Source organism: Thalassophryne amazonica, chromosome 13 (assembly GCF_902500255.1).
Source record: "Thalassophryne amazonica chromosome 13, fThaAma1.1, whole genome shotgun sequence".
Taxonomy (NCBI): domain Eukaryota; kingdom Metazoa; phylum Chordata; class Actinopteri; order Batrachoidiformes; family Batrachoididae; genus Thalassophryne; species Thalassophryne amazonica.
Genome location: NC_047115.1, coordinates 34,426,596 through 34,448,183, shown reverse-complemented (window position 1 = coordinate 34,448,183; position 21,588 = coordinate 34,426,596). Strand labels below are relative to the sequence as shown.

Here is a 21,588-nt window from a genome sequence, read left to right as displayed (position 1 = left end):
GCTTTGAATGACATATCCTGATCAAAAATGACTCCAAGATTTCTCACAGTATTACTAGAGGTCAGGGTAATGCCATCCAGAGTAAGGATCTGGTTAGACACCATGTTTCTAAGATTTGTGGGGCCAAGTACAATAACTTCAGTTTTATCTGAGTTTAAAAGCAGGAAATTAGAGGTCATCCATGTCTTTATGTCTGTAAGACAATCCTGCAGTTTAGCTAATTGGTGTGTGTCCTCTGGCTTCATGGATAGATAAAGCTGGGTATCATCTGCGTAACAATGAAAATTTAAGCAATGCCATTTAATAATACTGCCTAAGGGAAGCATGTATAAAGTGAATAAAATTGGTCCTAGCACAGAACCTTGTGGAACTCCATAATTAACCTTGTCTGTGAAGAAGATTCCCCATTTACATGAACAAATTGTAATCTATTAGATAAATATGATTCAAACCACCGCAGCGCAGTGCCTTTAATACCTATGGCATGCTCTAATCTCTGTAATAAAATTTTATGGTCAACAGTATCAAAACAGCACTGAGGTCTAACAGAACAAGCACAGAGATGAGTCCACTGTCTGAGGCCATAAGAAGATCATTTGTAACCTTCACTAATGCTGTTTCTGTACTATGATGAATTCTAAAACCTGACTGAAACTCTTCAAATAGACCATTCCTCTGCAGATGATCAGTTAGCTGTTTTACAACTACCCTTTCAAGAATTTTTGAGAGAAAAGGAAGGTTGGAGATTGGCCTATAATTAGCTAAGATAGCTGGGTCAAGTGATTGGCGTTTAGAACGGTGTACTGTCCGCTAGCGCCGCCGTTTTGTCTGCCTCTGTCGCCGGTTAAAACGCTCTTGTGTACGCCGATGTGGGCTCTATCTCCATTTATACGCCGTTGATTAGGGATACAACGCCAGCCACCGAATAACGGTAAAAAAAGTATCAAACGGCATTGTTCGCGTTGTCTCTGTCATCACGCGAATTCTCCGGGAGCGCTCCCGGAATTATTCGACATGTTGAATAATTTTTTCGACGATTCCCGGTGAAGCCGGAACTAAGCCATGCCCCTAGCGCCGGCGTTAACAACGGCGTTTGATCCCTAAGATGGCCCGGAGGAACCAAAAACTCTTCCGAGACGCTTCCGGGAGCTCTTACCGTCTATGTGTAAACGGGGCTTTACAAGCAAATGATGCAACCGACAGGCGTAAAAAATTCACGCATGCGTACGAAGGTTCAAGGTTGGCTCATGCAAGCGCACATGATTCAAATCCATCAGGTTTTTGAAAAAAATGAAAAGGTCTGATACTTTTCTAACAGACTCGTATATCGATGAGTTAAAGGCGTATGAACCAATCATTGAAATTTAGTTTGCATTTAAACGTTTTGACTCCCAAGTGAATTGTGTATGTTCAAGTAAGGTACAACCATGTTTGGTGTTACATAGAAGACATTCAGTGTTGGCTTTAGTGGGCATTTGTGAAATGGGGAGGGGGAGGGGGGTGTTGTGGTGATAATGGATCAACAGAGCATAAATGAATTTAAGAGAGTTAGAAAACGCCTTGAAAAGAATCCAAAGACTGAATGACTTGCAACTGGCAGCACTGAGGAAAACACTGATCATGTTCATCATCTGAACTGACCGCCAGTCAGATAGCTAATGCTTTTGGAATCTCTTTTGAGAGAACTGAGAATATTTTGCGTTCAAAACTTGAAATGTCAAAGACCCCTGACAACAGCACGCCATACTTGTCATGTCCAGGGAGAATTTGGAGCATTTTGAAGCAGATTCAGCCAAACTCATAAAATGCTTCCAGACCCAGAATGAGTGCTTGCTTGGTCCATCACATTTTCCTGGTGACAAAGAGGCAATTCGTGCAGACCAAAATTGTTTAGTCTGCTAGATAGCCGATGGCCTTTGCTTTCTTGAATTGAAATATTGTGTGTCTGGGCTACCCTGTAAAGGGCCAAACCATAAATAGAGAATTAGTGTTCAGGCAACTACATGAGGCTATCAAAACCAAATTCCCCAGAAACTGTTGAATAAAGGCTTGTATCACAGATTGGTGGTTAACATGTCTGCTGCACATGAGTGTGACTTCCAACGTTTGACCACCCAACATGGTCTCAGGACATGACACCATCTGTCTGACTTCTGTTCACAAACAGGAGAAAACACATTTCTCAATAGAAATATTAGAGCGATGGTGGTGTCACATCTGTTGTTGAGGACTCTTTTGGCCAGTAGGATGAAAGCTTCCCTTACGTGGTATCAAAGTACTGCAGCATCATTGGAAGAAGTGTGTTTACTGATAAGGTGACCATGTTGACTAATATCCCAGAAAAAAAAAAACATTGGTAGCCAATGACCTTTACTTCCGACTCTCATGCTTAAAGAAATAAACATGAATTCAACAGTTTATTTGTGATGGCAACAATTAAACATGTCTGTTGTTTATTGAATTTACAGTTTATTACAAGTATTGAGACCTAGTTCCTAATCTCAGACATGTTAACATATCTGGTTCTTTGAACTTTTACACATAGATTGAATCAGCAGATGCCTGCTTAATCCTTGCCAATAAATACTGTGCAGATCCTGATGCTGAAGATGCCTCCAACATCATGAGGTATTGGCTGAATTTAGTGATCAGTAACAACTGATTTTTAGAATGGTTTGGATATTTTTCTTTGTGTACAGTTCTGCTTGCTGTTTTCTTTCTTTTAGGGTTATTTCGATCAAGAACTACCATCCTAAGATCAGAATAATCACACAGATGTTACAATATCACAATAAGGTAAGATGTTTCGTTTGTGATGCTGTGCAGTATAACACAGGATTAGACTATGGATAGGTTTTCTTTGCAGAAGTCCATGTTATTGTCCATCTTCAACCAAAAAGTCATTAAATTCTAATGTCTGCATAACCAATAAACATCTGTATTGCATTTCAGTAGTGTTGTTTCATTGTGTAGTCATTTGGAGAAACATGGTTTATGCAGATGACCGCGTGTGTGCTTCATTCACTTCATTATTCCCTCAAAGTTCAAGTTTTGTAGAAGTCCTCTTCAGGTTTCAAAGTAGTGGAATTAACCTGATATATTGACTGGCAGTATCATGACAGAAGTTATTACTTTTTATCTTTGTGTTTCTGGTTATACGTATAACATTTTTGAAAATAAAACCTCCCAATGGAACCTTGTTTCCTCCCTTGTAGATCATGCTTTTTATCTTATTTAAATGACCTATTTTCATAAAACTGACTGCCTGAGCCTTTCCCTTTTTTGGACATTTGATCTGCATAAGAGGATTGAGAAAGGAAATATTAATTGATTAATTAATTAATTACAAAATGGGTTGTTTGGTGGGTTGTTTGGGTCCTTGTACTTTTATTAGGTGTCTTCTTTTACAGTTGTAGTCACTGACAGATACGTTGACATTGGATTTAAGAATGTCTAACCAGTGTTGGACACAAACACCTAAAATTTACAAATTTAAATTCAGAAAACTCATACCTCTGCCAAAGTTGGATTAATTTTTGCATCCAGTCACTTGTGGCAAGAGTTTGCTATTGTGAAAATGTATCTTGCAATGTTAAAGCTACAGTGTGTAGGATTTAGGGTGTTAATTAGCAAAAATGGAATCTAGCATTTGTTACTATCTATTCATTAGTGTATTTACCTGCAATGATGAATCAGTGTTTTTCATTTCCTCAGAATGAGGCCTTCACATCTACATAGGAATGGGCCCTCTCATGGAAGCCACCATGTTGATACAGTAGCCCAGAACTGACATACAGTAAAACTTGGATTCAGGTGGACCAGTGAATTTTGTCCGTTATAATTGAAATCCACGATACGTATAAAACGGTCAAAATCCGCTTTATGTATAAAATGGACAAAATCAGTGATATGTATGTAACAGATTATTTATAGTCAGGAGGCACAAACAATTTGCAGCACCAATTAGGTTTGCATATTTCCTTGATTAAATGCTTGACCTTGAATTGGGGCCTGCCTCATTTAATGGCTGGGTCAAAACTTTGTCTGAATAAACAATCGCCTGCTTTAAATAAGCACAATGCATTATGTGCATTAAAAAGATTACATTTGGTCGAGTCTTTTTTCTAAGTCCACTACTGAGTGATAACTTAAAATCCTAAAGCATGATTTATGTTTCTACAACTCTGTAACTCTGCGGCCATGCAATGATGTCAACATGCGCATGACACTTTTAAAGTTCTCCGTTGGTAGGTGTCTTAATGTAATTTGCCGCAGGAACAGTGTTTTTTTTCTGGATCTGTTTGTCCCTCAATGTGCTCCACTTCTTTATTCAATCAACCCTCCAAACCTGTGGTACGTGTAATTTCCCTCCATGAATTGCAGGTCATTTGAGTGTCTTTTTATGACTCTGTGTTGTAAAGTTGATCATATTTGTGGCCTTTTCTGCCAAACATATTTGATCCATGATCGAAATGTAATTGGCGGGCACACTGCAAAACTATTAAAATATGATGGGAAAGGAAGGAGTCAAACTGGAAAAGTCACCAGTCACAGCCCTTGTGGTCTCTGTCGTTAAAGCAGGTGCACGTCAGGCAACGGGGAGGGTTTGCAGCCATGCAGAGGGCTCTGGGCTAAAGCAGTTGTCTTTGGTTCGCCACACCCAGGGATATGCGTGAAACATAACACCACATTACAGTGCAGACAGCAGGCAGCATTTTATTAATAATCACCGGCTTTGAATAAAGGCCTGACTTGTGTAGGCGCCAGGTTTGAGCACAGCTTGAATAAAATAAACGCCTGAGCTTTTAATCAAGGAAATATGGTATCCACTTTCCTCGAATCTGCAAGTTTCAGTACTGAACTTCATTTTGTACCTCTGTTGCAACTGGGCAATCCAAGACTGCCCAATATGACATCTGATGTGGGCAAAAATCTATTAGACAAAATCCTGTAATATGGTGTTTATTACATGGAAAACCGTACAAAAGCATTGGGACTTTTGCTTTTGTCCAGTGAGTGCGACTATCTGGTTTATACGATGATGGTTTAGGCAAGTTTTACTGTACTTGCTTATAACAAGACACGCCAAAGGAGCATGAATCTCCATTGCCAAAGAAACAAAAATGTGAAGGAAAACAAAATTATAACTGGCAACATTATAATGCAATTTGCAGCTTCTTCACTAGGTGACACTACATTCTACACACTGTAGCTTTGCCAGTCAAAAAAAGAGAAAAAGATATGAATCACTGCCTAAATTTTGTCAGTGCTCTCCTGATCTATGGATCATCTTTTTACAAAATTAGGTCAAAATACATTTAATACTTTTTGAGACATTCTGTTTACAGACAAACAAACAGGGATAATCACATACCCTCAGCCTCTCCTGTGTCAGTTGTCAGATGTCATGAAATACATGCTGAAAATGGATGAGTAACTTGTAGAAGCCATCTTTCATTTATACTCTGCCTTGAATGTGTACTTTATTATAAGTAAACAAATTGGTGTCATTTGGCAGTGACCTGTGTGACATCTTCTGTGTGTGTTATGTGATGAAGGCCCATCTGCTGAACATTCCAAGCTGGAACTGGAAAGAGGGTGATGATGCTATCTGCCTGGCAGAGCTGAAGGCAGGCTTCATTGCCCAGAGCTGTCTGGCTCAGGGCCTGTCCACTATGCTGGCCAATCTTTTCTCCATGAGGTCCTTCATTGAGGTAACACAGAGGACAAGACTGGATTTCATTTCCTCAGTCACCCTGTTTAAATGTACTGAAGTAATACGCCTGAACTGATTATCACATTGCGGCAGCCTCTGTTGTGGGGGAGGCAAAACAGTGGGTGTGGGAGGAGTTCGAAGCAACCATGGAGTAGGACTTTCGGTCGGCACCAAGATGCTTCTGGAGGGCTGTGCGGCACATCAGGAGAGGAAAACTGGGAACCATCCAAGCTGTATACAGTAAGGATGGGACTCTGTTGACCTCAACTGAGGAGGTAATCTGTTGCTGGAAGGAGCACCTTGAGCAACTCCTGCATCAGGCTTGAACACCCTCTGTAGTAGAGGCAGAGCTGGAAGCTGATGGGGGGATCATCATCAATTTCCCTGGTGGAAGTCACTGAGGTAGTCAGACATCTCCGCAAAGCACCGAATTTGATGAGATCCATCCAGAATGCTAAAGGTTCTTGGTATGGAGGGACTGTCTTGGATGAGACATGTCTTCAACAGTTCATGGAGGTCTGGGACAGTGTCTAAGGAGTGGCAAACTGGGGTGGTATTCCCCATATTTAAAAAAAGGGGACCAGAGAGTGTGTGGGCCTTGTGTGTATGCTCATCCAGTCTACATGTGTTTTTTGGACTTGCAGAAGACATATGATCAGGTACCCCAGGAGGTACTGTGGGAGGTGCTGCGGGAGTAGGAGGGTCCTTTTTCAGGACCATCTAATCTCTGCACTCACAAAGCCTGAGCTCTTGTTTGGGTCCTCAACAGTACGTCAAACTCATTTCCGGTGGGGGCTGGCCTGCACCAGGGCTGCACCTTGTCACCAATCCTGTTTGTGATATTCATGGACAAGATATTGAGGCATAGTCGGGCGGAGGAGGATCTTCAGTTTCCTGGCTGAGGGTCTCATCACTGCTTTTTGCAGATGATGTTGTCCTGTTAAAATCATCAGCCTTTTGACCTCCAGCACTCAGTCAGTTCATATCGAGCGTAAAGCGGCTGGGATGTGGATCTGCACCTCAAATACTGAAGCCATGGTTCTCAGCAGGAAACTGATGGACTGCCTATTCTGGGTAGAGAATGAGGTCTTGACCCAAGTGAAGGAGTTCAGGATTGACCAGTAGGTCAATCTTCGTTCCTTCCCTTAATGATGGTCTTGAGGGTTGGGTCATGACCAAAAGAACTAGATCACGGGTCGAAGCGGCTGAAATGGGTTTCCTCAGGAAGGTGGCTGGGGTCTCCCTCAGAGATAGGTTGAGAAGCTCAGTCATTCATGAATTGCTCGGAGTACAGCCACTGCTCCTTCTCATTGAGAGGAGCCAGATGAGGTGGCTCAGGCATCTGGTAAAGATGCCTCCAGGAACACCTCCCTAGAGCATGTTCAGCTGGGAGGAGATCCCGGGGAAGACCCAGGACTAGGTGGAGAGATTATATCTCCACACTGGTCTGGGAACGCCACAGCATCCTCCAGTCAGAGGTGGTAAATGTGGCCCGGAAAAGGGAAGTTTAGGGTCCCCTACTGGAGCTGTTGCCCCCCTGACTCTATCCCGGATAAGTGTGTGTGTTGATAACTGATTCTTGCATTGCATTTTTGTAAATGATTTAGTCAAAGTGTAGATGAGTTTATAGAAATGGATATTGTGGCTTCTCTGCTGAGCGAGCAGATAAATAAGAGCTAGTGCATGTTCTGGGAAACTTTGACATCTTTGTCCAGAGAAATACTTACATTGGAGTGTTTTCAGTCAAACTGGCACATCATATTTTACTGTTGCGTTACATATGGAATCTGTTCATTATTTCTGTGGCTAAAAATTGAAGACGTGTTTGGCTCTGTCAAAGAACTGTTCTCATGTCATAAAGATGATGGATCAGGTTATAATAACCAGGCTGATGCTGTGCGGTGAAACATCTGCACACCATATTGGGCATTCATTGCAGTGGAAAGTGTGGTTGTTTTTTATTTCATCTTTTTTACCTTCACATGTGATATTTGACATTTCCACACGTGTTTTTTTTTTGTTGTTTGTTTTTTACCAGATTGAGGAGGACACATGGCAGAAGTATTATCTTGAAGGAGTGGCTAATGAGATGTACACGGAGTATTTGTCCAGTGCCTTTGTGGGCCTCTCCTTCCCCACTGTCTGTGAGTAAGTATCACTCATTTGCTGTCAGTGGTAGGTACTGTCACACTCTCATGAGCGCCACTAGCTTAGCTTATGACAAGCTAAAAGTGGACGCTCTCGTTCTGGCTGAACTTCTTGCCAGTTTTTGGGGATTCTGTGTTAGTACGCGCTTGCGGCCGACGTGCTTGATGAATTCCTGCGCAAAAAGTAGTTTCCAGATAATTGTGATATTCCTGTGAGATAATGTGTATATCTTGTCTAAATTAATTCTAAAATTTACCAGTAATAATTGATTATTAGGCTTCATTTCGTACTTTGACACAATGGAATTTGATGCGAAGAGTTTAGAAAGATACAGTTGGAATGGTTTGATTACCATTTACAGTTGGCGATGGAAGACTTGGATGTTAACTTCGTGTTAAAGTCAGAACAAGAAGCTGCACTGAAAGAGATCTATCTGGGAAGAGACACATTCTGTGTGTTGTCGCTCCAACGAGAGCGGCACGCTGAGCAGGGTGGTGAAAGTAGTCCGGCGAGCACAATCTGTGGCGCGCGCTATCCCACAATGCTAAAACAGCAGAGATGTCGGTCCAATGAGAGCAGCACTCGGAGCAGGGTGAGGTACTGTAGCTAACAGCTGTGAAGTGAAGCAACAAACTATAAGAACCTCATTGAATGTAAGAATGTCGAATTTAAAGATATTGTGCTGTGTACTTCTCTGTGTGTGTGTGTGTGTGTGTGTGTGTGTGTGTGTGTGTGTGTGTGTGTGTGTGTGTGTGTGTGTGTGTGTGTGTGTGTGTGTGTGTGTGTGTGTGTGTGTGTGTGTGTTTACAGGCTGTGTTACGTGAAGCTGAAGCTGTTGCTTATTGCCATTGAGTACAAATCTGAGCAGAGGGAGAGCAGGTTTGTTGTTTGGCTCTTTCCTTTATGAACATCACGTCCAGCTTAAATAACAGTGAATCATTGTGTGACATCTCAAGTTGCATTTTATGCAGTTTTTCCCCCCAAATGCATTAAGTTTCTTTGTCATTTTGAACACATGTGGATAATATACATAATTACAGAATGTCCGCATGTCAACAGGAGTTACTATTTAAAGGGGCAATCCTTCTTCTTCATTTATTTTAAACCATAACACTTTTTTCTTAACCTATATCAAAGAATTATGGACTTGTCAATTGATCATATCTACATATACAGTGCATCTGGAAAGTATTCACAATGCTTCACTTTTCCACATTTTCATGTTACAGGCTTATTCCCAAATGGATGAATTTCATTTTTTTATTTTTCTACACACAATACTCCATAATGACAATGTGAATTTTTTTTTGTTTACATTTTTGCAAGTTTATTAAAAAAAAACAACAAACAACCAAAAAACAAAGGCATCACATGTCCATAAGTATTCACAGTCTTTGCCATTAAGCTCAAAATTGAGCTCTTGCCTATAGCTCTTCTGTACATCTTGTCTGCATTCATAAGAGGCCTCCGTAGTTTGCAGACATGTTATTAATAAAAAAAAACAAACTTGTGTTTATGCCAATATGGTATATGTGTGTGCCCTGTCAAAGATGCATATCAACATACAAAGAGCCATGTGACAGCTTTTTGTTTGTGCATTGCATGTTTTTGCAGCAGTTAAGTAGAAATAAGCAAGTAGTTGTCCTGTCTTGCACTGCCAAGAAATCCAAGGCAAAATTTCTGGAATTGCACCAGAAACTAATCAGTAACTAATCAACTGTGTTTTTTTTTGTTGTTGTTGTTGTGTTTTGTTGTTTTTTGTTTGTTTGTTTTTACCCATACCATTCTAACAGTTGTGACTACATTATGCTAAACATTTTGAGATATAGTGCATCGGGAAAGTATTCACAGAGCTTTACTTTTTCCACAGTCTTTATGTTACAGCCTTATTCCAAAGTGGAGTAAATTCATTTTTTCCCCTCAAAATTCTTCTCACAACACCCCATAATGACAACATGAAAAAAGTTTTTTTTTTTTTTTTTTTTTTTTGCAAATTTGTAAAAAAAAAAAAAAAAATCATGCATACATAAATATTCACATCCTTTGGTCAATACTTTGTTGATGCACCTTTGGCAGAAGTGACAGCCTCAAGTCTGCTTGAATATGATGCCACAAGCTTGGTGCACCTATCTTTGGGCAGTTTTGTCCATCCCTTTTTGTGGCACCTCTCAAGCTCCATCAGGTTGGATGGGGAGTGTCAGTGCACAGCCATTTTCAGATCTCTACCAAGATGTTCAAATGGATTGAGGTCTGGGCTCTGGCTGGGCCACTCAAGAACATTCACAGAGTTGTCCTGAAGTCACTCCTTTGATATCTTGGCTGTGTGTGTAGTGTCCTTGTCCTGCTGAAAGATGAACTGTTGCCCCAGTCTGAGGTCAAGAGCACTCTGGAGCAGGTTTTCATCCAGGATATCTCTGTGCATTGCTGCATTCATCTTTCCCTTAATCCTGACTAGTCTCCCAGTTCCTGCCACTGAAAAAAAATCCCCAGCATGATGTGCCATCACCATGCTTCACTGTAGGATGGTACCTGGTTTCCTCCAAACATGATGCCTGGCATTCACACCAAAGGCGTCATGATGGAGCTTGAGAGTTGCTGCAAAGAGGAATTGGCAAAACTGTCCAAAGATAGGTGTGACAAGCTTGTGGCATCATATACAATAAGACTTGAGGTTATAATTGGTGCCAAAGGTGCATCAACAAAGTACTGAGCAAAGGGTACTGACAATACTTATGTACATGTGATTTCTTAGGGTTTTTTTTATTATTATGTTTAATAAATTATCATTATGTGGTGTGTGAGTACAAGTTTGAGGAGAAAAATTTTGCTCCATTTTGGAATGAGGCTGTAACATATGTGAAAAAAGTGAAGAGCTGTCAAAACTTTCCAGATGCACTGTAATTCCACTCATTTACTCATTTTGTAGACCATTTCAATGTAAATGTTTTTTCTAAACTTCATACTATATTTGTCCCTGTTGAGCCTGTTTTATCATTAATTTTATGTCACTGACAGTGTGGTCATGAAGAACAACGTGAAGTGCTATTTTTTGTAATTTCAGTTGTCTCACCCACCCTCCCCTTTCCCATTCCTCTGTGTTAAATGTTTGTTTGCACTGATGTGGTCATGAATAAATGTATTCAAAGATAGTTATTTCACACTCATATGATGATACACACATTACACAGTTTTGCTTAAATGCGTTACGTCTTGTCAGATTTACTTGTGCAAGCTCATTTTTTAGTATTCTTTAAAGCTTGCTGAGTTATTAAGAATACAGTATAATAAAATAAAATCCATTGTTGTGAAAGCCATTTTTCACTGATTTTAAAATGCTATTGTTATGGGGTATGATGTTTATAAGTGTTTATATATGTATATATTAACAAGGTTTTTTTTATACAAAATGTAATGCCCCAAATGTCTGTCCCATTGATTTCTTCATGATCTTCTATCATAATATGCACAGTTTTTAGTAGACAGTGGGTTCAAAGACTTGGGAATTGAAAAAAAGACAAACAGGGTGTAACTGAATGGTGGGCACAGCTCAGCTAATCAGTGAACAGCTGATTAGCAAAGATAACTTGTTTGTTTGCGGATTAGCTTTTCTGGTAACCACAAAAGGATCAGTTAGCAGAAGCTAACTTTAAGTCGGCGAACATGATTAAAGTTTAACGGTCAAAAACATTTACAATTCTAAAACTCATACATTGTTTGTTCCTGTTGGAGCTTTTGCACTAATCCAATAAGCATAATTGACATTGCGTGAAGGCAACAACCATCACTGTGAGGAGATGGTGGTACATGAGGACAAGCCAGTGTAAATGCATTAATTACATTATTAAAATTTTTCAAATATCATTTTATTTCTTAATATTTCTTGCTTGTTTGATACTTTATGTCCTGTAAGTAAATCATATGTTAAATGGAAACTGCTGTTTTATTTTATTTGTTCATTGAATTATTGATGTGCATCTTGTTCAGCGTCTGATCTTGGTATGCTAAATGTTTTACGGGGAACCTCCATGTTTACGCTACAACATATTCAAATTTCAGGACTTTAGGTCTGTTTTTCAAGGTTTTAGGAAAAAAGGCCATATCTTAATTCACATGATAAAAGTTAGCAGTTAGTCACTTAATGTTTTAGTTTATCTGTTTGCCATTATCACATTTAATTTTTCAGTAGTTCCCAAAACTAATGTTTCGGTTAGCTGTGCCCACCACTGGTGTAACCTAACTGTACATCTGCACAAAGTAACGCCTCATGCAATTTTACTGTGTAATCCCGAAACAGGCAGAGCAACTTTAGCAACAGTTGGTTATATTCTCCTTTTCTTTTCTGTTTATGATAACCATTTGATTTGAGATTTTTTTCTTGTTGTTTGCAGAAGCCGAAAGCGGTATGCCCTCTACCTTATCTTACATCCAAAGTTCCACCCAATCTCCACCACTTTAAAGCTTCTGACTTTGGGAGTTTCCCCAAGGATATTTTTCCAAACACTATTTTACAGGACTCTTTTTTTCTAACTTTTTTTTTATGTGTCCCTTGTGTTTAATGCACTAACTTCTTTGCAGGCAGAGAGGATAGATAAATTGGATATGTTTGTAGTAGTGCTGTTTCTATGTCTTTGCTGTTGTTGGTGTATCAAGGCCAAACGCTCACGCTCTCATATCTACCTCTTATTTGCTCTTTTCCGTTTTTGTCCTTTACCTGCCTGTTGCTTAGTTATTTCTCTCACTTTCAGTTCTTTTTCCATTGTTACTCAGTTACCCTCCTGTGTCAGCTTGTCTATTGTGTTTTTAAATCATTGCAGAACAGTATTTCATGATTCTTTGACTTTGAGTCTGTACACAAATGCAGGACCTCAGATGGAGCTGTGGATAAACACTGACAGCCCTTTTACATTTTGGATTTAATCTCAAAACATTGATTATCTACAGTTTCTGTAGCAGTGGATAATATGACGCTTAATATAAATTCTCTTCTTCATGGTTTTTATTACACTCACCAATTGTTCTTTTTCGCTTCCCCCATTTTTCACACTAGGAAAGGCATGGAACTGTTGAATTTGGATAGCATTAAGTTTATCCAAACTGAAATTTGAAATCATAGCCTACATTGTTCACAAGTGCTCCACAAGTCATTTTGACATTTCATCATGCTCTCTTATTTTTTCAATTCTAAATGTGTATCCATCTGTGCATGTGTGTACGTAGGCTTGTGATTAACTTGAGGAGGCGCGTGTGGGTGCGTGTGCATTTTGTGCGTCTCTCAGGTCACCATGTACAGTCATGCTTGTGCGTCTTTTGAGTAGAGGTTCTTATGTGGGGGTCACTTCCTGTCAGTTTGGTGTTTGAGAAACAATCCAACTGCACAGAAGTTACTGCAACCGTCTGCATCTACGTACCTTCCTATATTTGTGCTGCAGTGGCTATGCCTTTCGTGTTCGACTGTCTTCTCCATGCTGTTTGGTAAATGCATGCTCTGGCACGATCACTTCAGGTGTTTGATGCCTGCCTTGTTGCTCACAATATGAGGTTTTGATGCTTTTTAAACTTCTATTCACCAGTTGTACCCTGAGTGCAGAAAATGTCATACAGAGATGCTCGTGTAAAAATCTCAAATTTGGGCAGCAATGTTTGTGAAAATGTAATGAGTTGATCTTTTGTTAATATTATAATTCATTTTTACTAAAAAAAAAAAAAAAAAGCATGCTAGGCATAATGCCTGTTTTCTACTCTGGGGGCCATTCAATCTTGTGAATGTTAAATGATCTTTTACTTCTTGCAGTGTAGAAAGGAAAAAATAAAATCTGATTGATCTGCATGACTTGTTGGAATTTGATCACAACCTGATTTATGGATTAAATAGCTCCCTTCAAAGTTTTGTGAATTGATTCTAATGTATTCTTTTCCAGAGCCCAGAGGAAAGATGCTGTATGAAAAATGCTTCATTAGGCACACCACTTAAACTTCTGCAGAACAAAGAGAAGGGATTTTGTGTCGGTAGCATGGCCCAAGCAGAGGGTCACCCCTTTGAGTCTGGTCAGATTGAGGTTTCTTCCTCAAATCATCAGAGGGAGTTTTTCCTTACACTGTCGCCTGTGTGCTTGCTCTGGGGGTTGGTAAGGTTAGACCTTATTTGTGTGAAGCGCTTTGAGGCAGCTTTGTTGTGAATTGGCACTATATAAATAAAAATAAATTGAAAATTGAAATTTGTAAAAATCATTTCCTAAAATTAACAAAGATACATTTAAACATTACAAAAAACAAACAAAACAAAAAAATCCCTCCAATACAAGAGTAGCTGCCTTTTTCAGGACTGACAGTTAGGGGTGTAACAACGAACTGATACAAATCGAAACTCAATTTTAAAATGATCGATAAGACCCCATTGTTAACACTGACCCTTGATTTAATATAAATGTATGATGACTTGCCAATGGCTCAATTTTAACAAATTTTTTGAGTTAAGCTTGTTTTGCCCGTACTTCCCTGGCTATATATTCTCATAAAAGTTCAAAGGTCAGCATGAGTGTTGTGAGGCTGGTCTCAGTAATGTTAACTTTGTGATGTAAAAACAAAATCAACATAGCCGACAGTGATTGGTGGTATAATGGGTAAATGTACGTTTGAATGTTCAGTTCATAATTTGGCAACGTTGTCATACCACTTCAGAACAGGAAAGTTGTGCTGCTCTATTCATGCAATTCTGACAACAGCTGGCTTCTTCTTCTGGGCTTCTTCTATGCTAATGTAATGTGATTCTGCCCCCTGTAATGAACAATGGCTGCAGTACAGTAACAAAACCTGAAGAAGGTCCCTGGTCTTTCATGAAATATGTATGTAAAGCGGTACAGTGCTTCCCAAAAGTATTCACAGCGCTTCACCTTTTCCACATTTTGTTATGTTCCAGCCTTATTCCAAAATTGAGGAAATTCATTTGTTTTTCCTCAAAATGCTACACACAATATCCCATAATGATGATGTGAAAAGTTTTTTTTTTTTTTGAGATTTTTGTAAATTTATTAAAAATAATCAAAAACTAACAAATCACATGTAAGTAGGTATTCACAGCATTTGCCATGAAGCTCAAAATTGAGCTTAGGTGCATCCTTTTGCCACTGATCATCCTTGAGATGTTTCTGCATCTTAATTAGAGTCCACCTGAGGTAAGTTCTGTTGCTTGGACATGATTTGGAAAGGCACACACCTGTCATATTCAAGAAGACTTGAGGCTGTAATTGCTGCCAAATGCGCATCAACAAAGTATTGAGCAAAGCGTGTGAATACTTATGTACATGTGCTTTCTTCATTTTTAGTTTTAATAAATTTGCAAAAAAAAAAAACTTTTTCTGTAGTCATTATGGGGTGTTGTGAGTAGAATTTTGAGGGTAAAAATGAATTCACTCCATTTTGAATAAGGCTGTAAGATAACAAAATATGGAAAAAGTGAAGCATTATGAATACTTTCTGGATACACTGTAAGCAGTGCTACTTGTGGCTTATTTTAATTTATCATGAAAAATTAATATCTACAATAAACCTTGCATTGTGCTGTAAACAATACATTGAATTGTATTACACCAAATCAAATTTTTTCTGAACCTTATCGTAGCCCATATACCTTTATATGTATATTATTGTTTTATGATTGAGAGCTACACACCCCTACTGGCAGTAGTTTTTAGTCACCTATTCACTCATACTATGAATAACTACAATTCATGAAGCAGACTGAACAGTTCATCTTTGTTCATCTGGGCTCATTTTCTGGGGGAGTGTGACCCTGAAGGTTTGTGGGTTCAGTGTTTTTATTTCTTAGTTCACACTCAAATCATTGGTGATTGTTGCCCACAGGTAACCATTAATGACCAGTGTGCGTGCCTGTGCGTGCGTGGTTGTTCGCGCACACGTGTGTTAAGTGAGTGTGGAGTGTACTCTGTCTCAGTCTAATTAATGGGGAATGATACAGCCAGTCACACTCATGCTAGTCTAACTGGTACGTTCAGTGATCATATATACTTGTTGTGCAGTATGTCATTTTTATTATTTAATTATAATTGAATATTTGAATAATGTGTCCTAAATTTTGACTTGGTGATGTTGCTTGAAATGGATTTTAATGATCTTTTTGCTCCAAATGAATAGGGTAGTACCACTGTTGAGTTGATTAATGGCCTTGATTCACCACAATATATCCACAGTGTTAGTTTGCTGGAGCAATATTATTGATTAAAGTGTAAGGCCACTGCGGAATCAGCCTACAAAGAAAGAAGAGCTGTTCATTCCCTTACATCCCGCCGTCGCTATCAACTACTAATTCGGTTGTAACATACTCTCTGTGGCACAACAGACATGTCTTTGTGAGCACCATAATGCTTGTCTTGACGAGACAACACTTGTGAAATGAAGTGCTATTTTTACTTAATCTGGTTATGTCACCCATTCCCACGGGACTTGGTGTTTAAATGGGAAACAAAATATTCATTAATTACAACAACTTGTTGCAATTAATTGGACATTTTGTTTCCCATTTGTTACAGTTAATTGTGTATTTTGTTTCCCAATTTAATCAACCAAGTTTTGTGAGGCTAGCTGACACAATAAGTACATGCAGTTAATTTCTTAGAGTGAACCGTGAGTGATGCAGCTAAAACCGCTCCATGGAATTAATTTAAAATCTGTTTGCGCTTCTCCTTCCCCGTGCCTCTTTGCCCTTCCTCTTCACACCTGGATAATCCAATTCAATCTACAAAGAAAGTATTAAAAATTCACTGTGAAATTTTGTCCATTCATCTGAGTATTGTCCAACATCAAAGCAGGGAGGCCATGTTTAGCATAATTAGTGTTTTTCATCTGAGCTAATTAGAGTTTTCAAACTGGATCAGTGATGATTGTTGACAATGATGCAAGCAGCAACAACAAAGCCTGATGTCAGATAAGTGCAGCTCAGATTAAATCTATGGAGATGTGTGTGTACCATTCCTCTTGATTAGCATGCTGTCTGCATAAGCTGAAGGTTGCCCAGATGATAATATGCATGATGTGTCCTTTTCTGTCATTACTCAGCATCCTCATCAACCCAGGCAACCATGTCAAGATGCAGGAGGGAACACTGGGATTTTTTATTGCCAGTGATGCCAAAGAAGTAAAGAGGTAAGATGGCATTCTGAGGAAGTGCTTAAAAAAACAGGCTAACCCATTGACTTTGTAAACAATCAAAATTGATGTAATTGTGTTTTTTAGAGCATTTTTCTACTGTAAAGCTTGTCATGATGACATCACTGACCCCAAACGGATCAAAAAGTGTGGCTGCAAGCGACGTGAGTAACTGTCTCTTTTTTTTTACCCAATTCATTCCTCTCCATCCCTTCCTCTTACTTCCAAATGTATCAGTGAGTCTGTTGTTTTGCTGTGTTGTTCACATCGTGTGATTGTTGTTCTGTACTGTGGCAAAATGTGTTTTTTATATAGGTTTTATATACATGTTGTCACACCTTTGTATCCTTTGGAAAGTTTTTTCTGTGGTTCCAGTTTGAAAATCATTAACAGTCACTGTAGTATAACTCATTAATTTGTGTATGTTTATTTCCCTTGCAATCTTTAGGTCATGTCACCTGTGAGTGTGATTTGTTTTTGTTTGAACCATTGTATCCCTACTTTATCTATGCAAACTATGAATGTACAGGAATCATTTAATTTTCCAGGAGTAAATATGAGTAAGAAAGGTACAGTAGATAAAAGTGAAATTGTGTCACATGGGCAGAAAAAAGCCACAGTAAAATCAGTATAAACTATTGAGTTAGCCTTTCTACTTTAAATCCCCAAATCATGTTCATGTTTGGAACACCTGCAAATGTTAATAATCTACACAAGTTCATATCCCGCTTTAGGCATAAAATGATAAAATTATATGGTACAAGCCAGAATGTTGAGTTTTGGACCATTAGTTTTTGTTGTTGTTGTTTTTGTGGTCTGCATGAGGCATTTTGAACTTTCATATGCCAGTAAAACTATTGTGGGAGTTTACATCCCATTGCTAGTTGTGTGGATAATGAGCTCAATCAAACTTGCTGGGTGTTTGGAGGTTACATATAGTCCAGCACCTGCACAAAATGTCCTATTAAGTGTTAAATCCAATGGTCTTTACAGCTGCCTAAGAAACTGACCCTTTTACATTGTCAGTTTTTCATGCAGACACTGAGGTAAGGGTAATGCATGAATTTTCATATCTAACAAGGAAAACTTTTCCTATGGTGCACAATCTACTGTACTGAATACCATCCCCAATGCAGATTCTATGGACTGGTTGTATTGTCTAGATTTTGGTGTGAAATTAGTCCCACTCCAACATATATCAAATATTTCCCTTCTGTATTATGTCAGCATACATTGAAAGATTGGCATTCAGCTGAGATTCTTTATATTCTGTTTAGTATAACTCTTCAACAAAGCTATTTTGCTGACCTTTTTCTGATATACACTAAGGGGGCATTTCAGTTGAGTCAAAACGGCTGTTTCCAGTCATTTAAAAGAAAAAAATTTGAATTGGATCTGATATGAACTTGGGGTTTCTATGGAATTTTCAAGCTCAAACTCTGGTCTCTACCCTTAGTGATTAATATGTATATCGCAGACATGAATGATTGAAGCTCTTCAGCATCTCACTATGTCATTTGGGTCCTTCAGACTTTTTTTGAGCAAATGCTTCAGGGGAGCATTAGCATGGCTAAAACCTTTCACTTTCTGGGGGGGCTCCGCTCACCCAGACACCCCGCCTTTTTAAGCTTTTTTCATTTTTTGCCTTTCAGCTTTTGGGGGGGGTTCCAACCCCCAGACGCCCTAATTACAGCCCTCTTAACACCCTGCCACTTTAAGCATTTTTTAATGCAGATCTAAATTAATATGCAAACTTTTCAACTAGTTGAAAGTAGGGATGTGCAATATTCCCAAATAATCACATTTCAATATTGTCATCGATACGATAGACAATATGACTATGATTTCACACAAAGTGCAGCAACAGTGAAAATTAAACATTCTTAAACAAAACGGGAATAAAACCATACTCATTTTGCACTCATCATAAGGCATAATACAGTGCCCTCCAAAAGTATTGGAACACTTGGTATTTCACACTTTTAATGTTTATCCCATTTCAAACACAAGAAATACAAACAATATAAAGAATAAAAATTTCTAAAATGATCTTCCTCAGACTCGAACTGAAAGCAGATCTCTAAAACGTGATAATACCTGTAAATAATAATCAGTTTTATTGGCAGTTTTCTTCAGACAAGTCAGGGAATGGAAACATGAACATTTCCAAGTCATTGAATATGTCTTGGACTTTATTTACATCAATTATGAAGAAATACAAAAGTTTCTTTCACCAAAACATCAAATCTAGGCTTGGATCTCAGATGTACTTCTGGCAAATTATAGCTGAACTACCGGGTCTTCTTTTTAAGAAAATCCTCCTCTACACCATTTCATCAGCAAGCTCTATTTGTAATTAATTTATATCAAGTTTTGCTTTCAAGGTGATTACTTTCAGTTTGAGCTTAAGTAAGATAACTTAGATTTATTTATCTAAAGTTGTGTCACTGTTGTGTCACAGAGAAAGCAAAATTAAGAGGTTATTTAAAAATAAGTCCTTCAGAGAGCAAAATTAAGAGGTTACACCGGTTTTATACAGAACAGAGGAGGAGTAAATTACCTATATTTCTTTTAGCCTGTGTGTCTTCACGTTATATCTCATAAATCAACAGCTGCCTGCTCATTTACACAGGAGACACACACATATAAAAGACAACCTGAATTAAAGGAGAAATGCTGCTTTTAACAACCTAGACCTCATTTCTGGCATAAAACACAGTCGTGTACTCACCAATATGATTTTGGTGTCATTATTGTCATGGTTCAAAAGACATGTTTAGTTCAAATCTGAGTCAAACATTTTTGTTCTTCTACTAAGGTGGATTCGAACTTTTGGTGGTACACAGCACCAACTACTGTATAGGAGGAACCTAGCAGTCAATATGTGTCACTGATTTAAAATGCAGCTCTTTTCAGCCAGGCATGCGGTGCTGTGACATGTCAATCATTTGTGTCCAATCAGATTTCAGGGGAGTCCAGTGCAACCCTGGTCTCCGCTCTAGCTCCACACATGCCAGGAAGTGTTCAACATTTGACATTTCCTGTTTCACTGTTGTTGATGCCATTTCTGCTATTTCCGTTTTTTTGTTCAGGGTCACCACAGTGGATACAGCCAGATCCACAATGATATTTTGGCACAGGTTTTACACCAGATGCCCTTCCTGATGCAACTCCAGTTTTACCTGGAGAAACACACACACAGCCGCTTGTGTTCCAAAGAGGTCTCCCATCCAAACCAGATGTCACACTGCTTAGCTTCTGAGATCTGACAGGATCAGATTTCCTATTTCACTGTGGACTCAAAATTTGGCATTTCCTGTTTCAGTCTCAACCTGCCACTCAATTCCCATGATATCCGACAAGATCTCGTCTTGTGGGATCCAGGAAGTGTTCAACATTTGACATTTCCTGTTTCACTGTGGACTCAAAATTTGGCACTTCCTGTTTCAGTGTGAACTTGCCACTGAGTTCCTGTGAGATTTGACGAGATATCGTCTGTCAATCCAGGAAGCGTCAATCCAGCGTCGCTTAGTTTGTACTAAATTCAGCCATATACTGCAAGACTCAGTGATACAATAGGACATGCCTGCATCATAAACATGTCAATGTAACGTGACATCGTATTGCAGAAGAATAACTATAGAATGATAGCATAGACATTAGGATGTTTATCCCTACTGTAGTCCACTCTGTGCAACAAAGGAGCTACACACCAGGTTGTTGTCCCCTCTTTGATTGATGCAGACACAGTTTGTGAGTAAACGGAGCTCTGGATTGATGGAGAGAAAAAATATATTGCAGTCATGTTTCATGACGTTCAGCACTCGAAATGCTATCACATGTGGGGGAGATACCATTTGTTCCCATGATTTTATTACTCTATTCCCATATTTTGATTAGTAGTTGTAGACAATATGTATAGTATATCTCTGCTTTGTGTACTGTGCCAAATTTATCATGCATATGAGTAGAGTTGAGCATTTAGCTCTAAAATGGGTGAGCGATATATAATAATGACAGTAACTCCAAAATGCTAAATGTGGCATTTTTGCTAAAATCCCTTGAATTAAAGTTGAAAGTGTACACTGCAAACATATCTTGATTATTTCATTTTCACCCCAGTGTAGTTGTGTACAGAGGCAAAATTATAAAAATGGTCACTATCCAACCTGGACCTGACTCTATGGTCTGTCGCCTTGGAGTAGTGAGTGAATTTTTTTGTTTTTGCCTTTTACCACAGAGAAGTCTCTGTTTCATAAAAAATGTTACTTTAAAGCCGATGCAGGCTAAATCTTATAAATAATTTCACGCTAAAGTTAAGACTGTAAAACCACCAGTTCCTGAGATATGGGATACTGTCCATGGAAACATGGATGGATATACACATCGTCAGGGGAATAACGTGCACCATAGGGTTTTTGTTTGTTTGTTTTTTGTCTTAAGAAATAATTCTGGTGAAGATCCCATATTACCAAAAATGGCCACAGATGATCACAGTAAGCAGTATATACCGTCAAATAAAGTTACATGCCATAGCCTTCTGTTTCATCTGTGCTGTGCCA

General features: G+C 38.8%; 1 protein-coding gene across 5 annotated transcripts in view; it reads left to right on the top strand.

Moving 5' to 3' along the window:
* The window catches only part of kcnma1a (potassium large conductance calcium-activated channel, subfamily M, alpha member 1a), a 461,512-nt gene that overhangs the window by 354,948 nt on the left and 84,976 nt on the right, over positions 1-21,588 (top strand). For all 5 annotated transcript variants that reach the window (XM_034184484.1, XM_034184486.1, XM_034184483.1 and 2 more), the window contains 2 exons: positions 16,937-17,023; positions 17,114-17,190. In XM_034184484.1, coding sequence (XP_034040375.1) covers positions 16,937-17,023; positions 17,114-17,190 — 164 coding nt within the window. The remainder of the gene's footprint in view (positions 1-16,936; positions 17,024-17,113; positions 17,191-21,588) is intronic.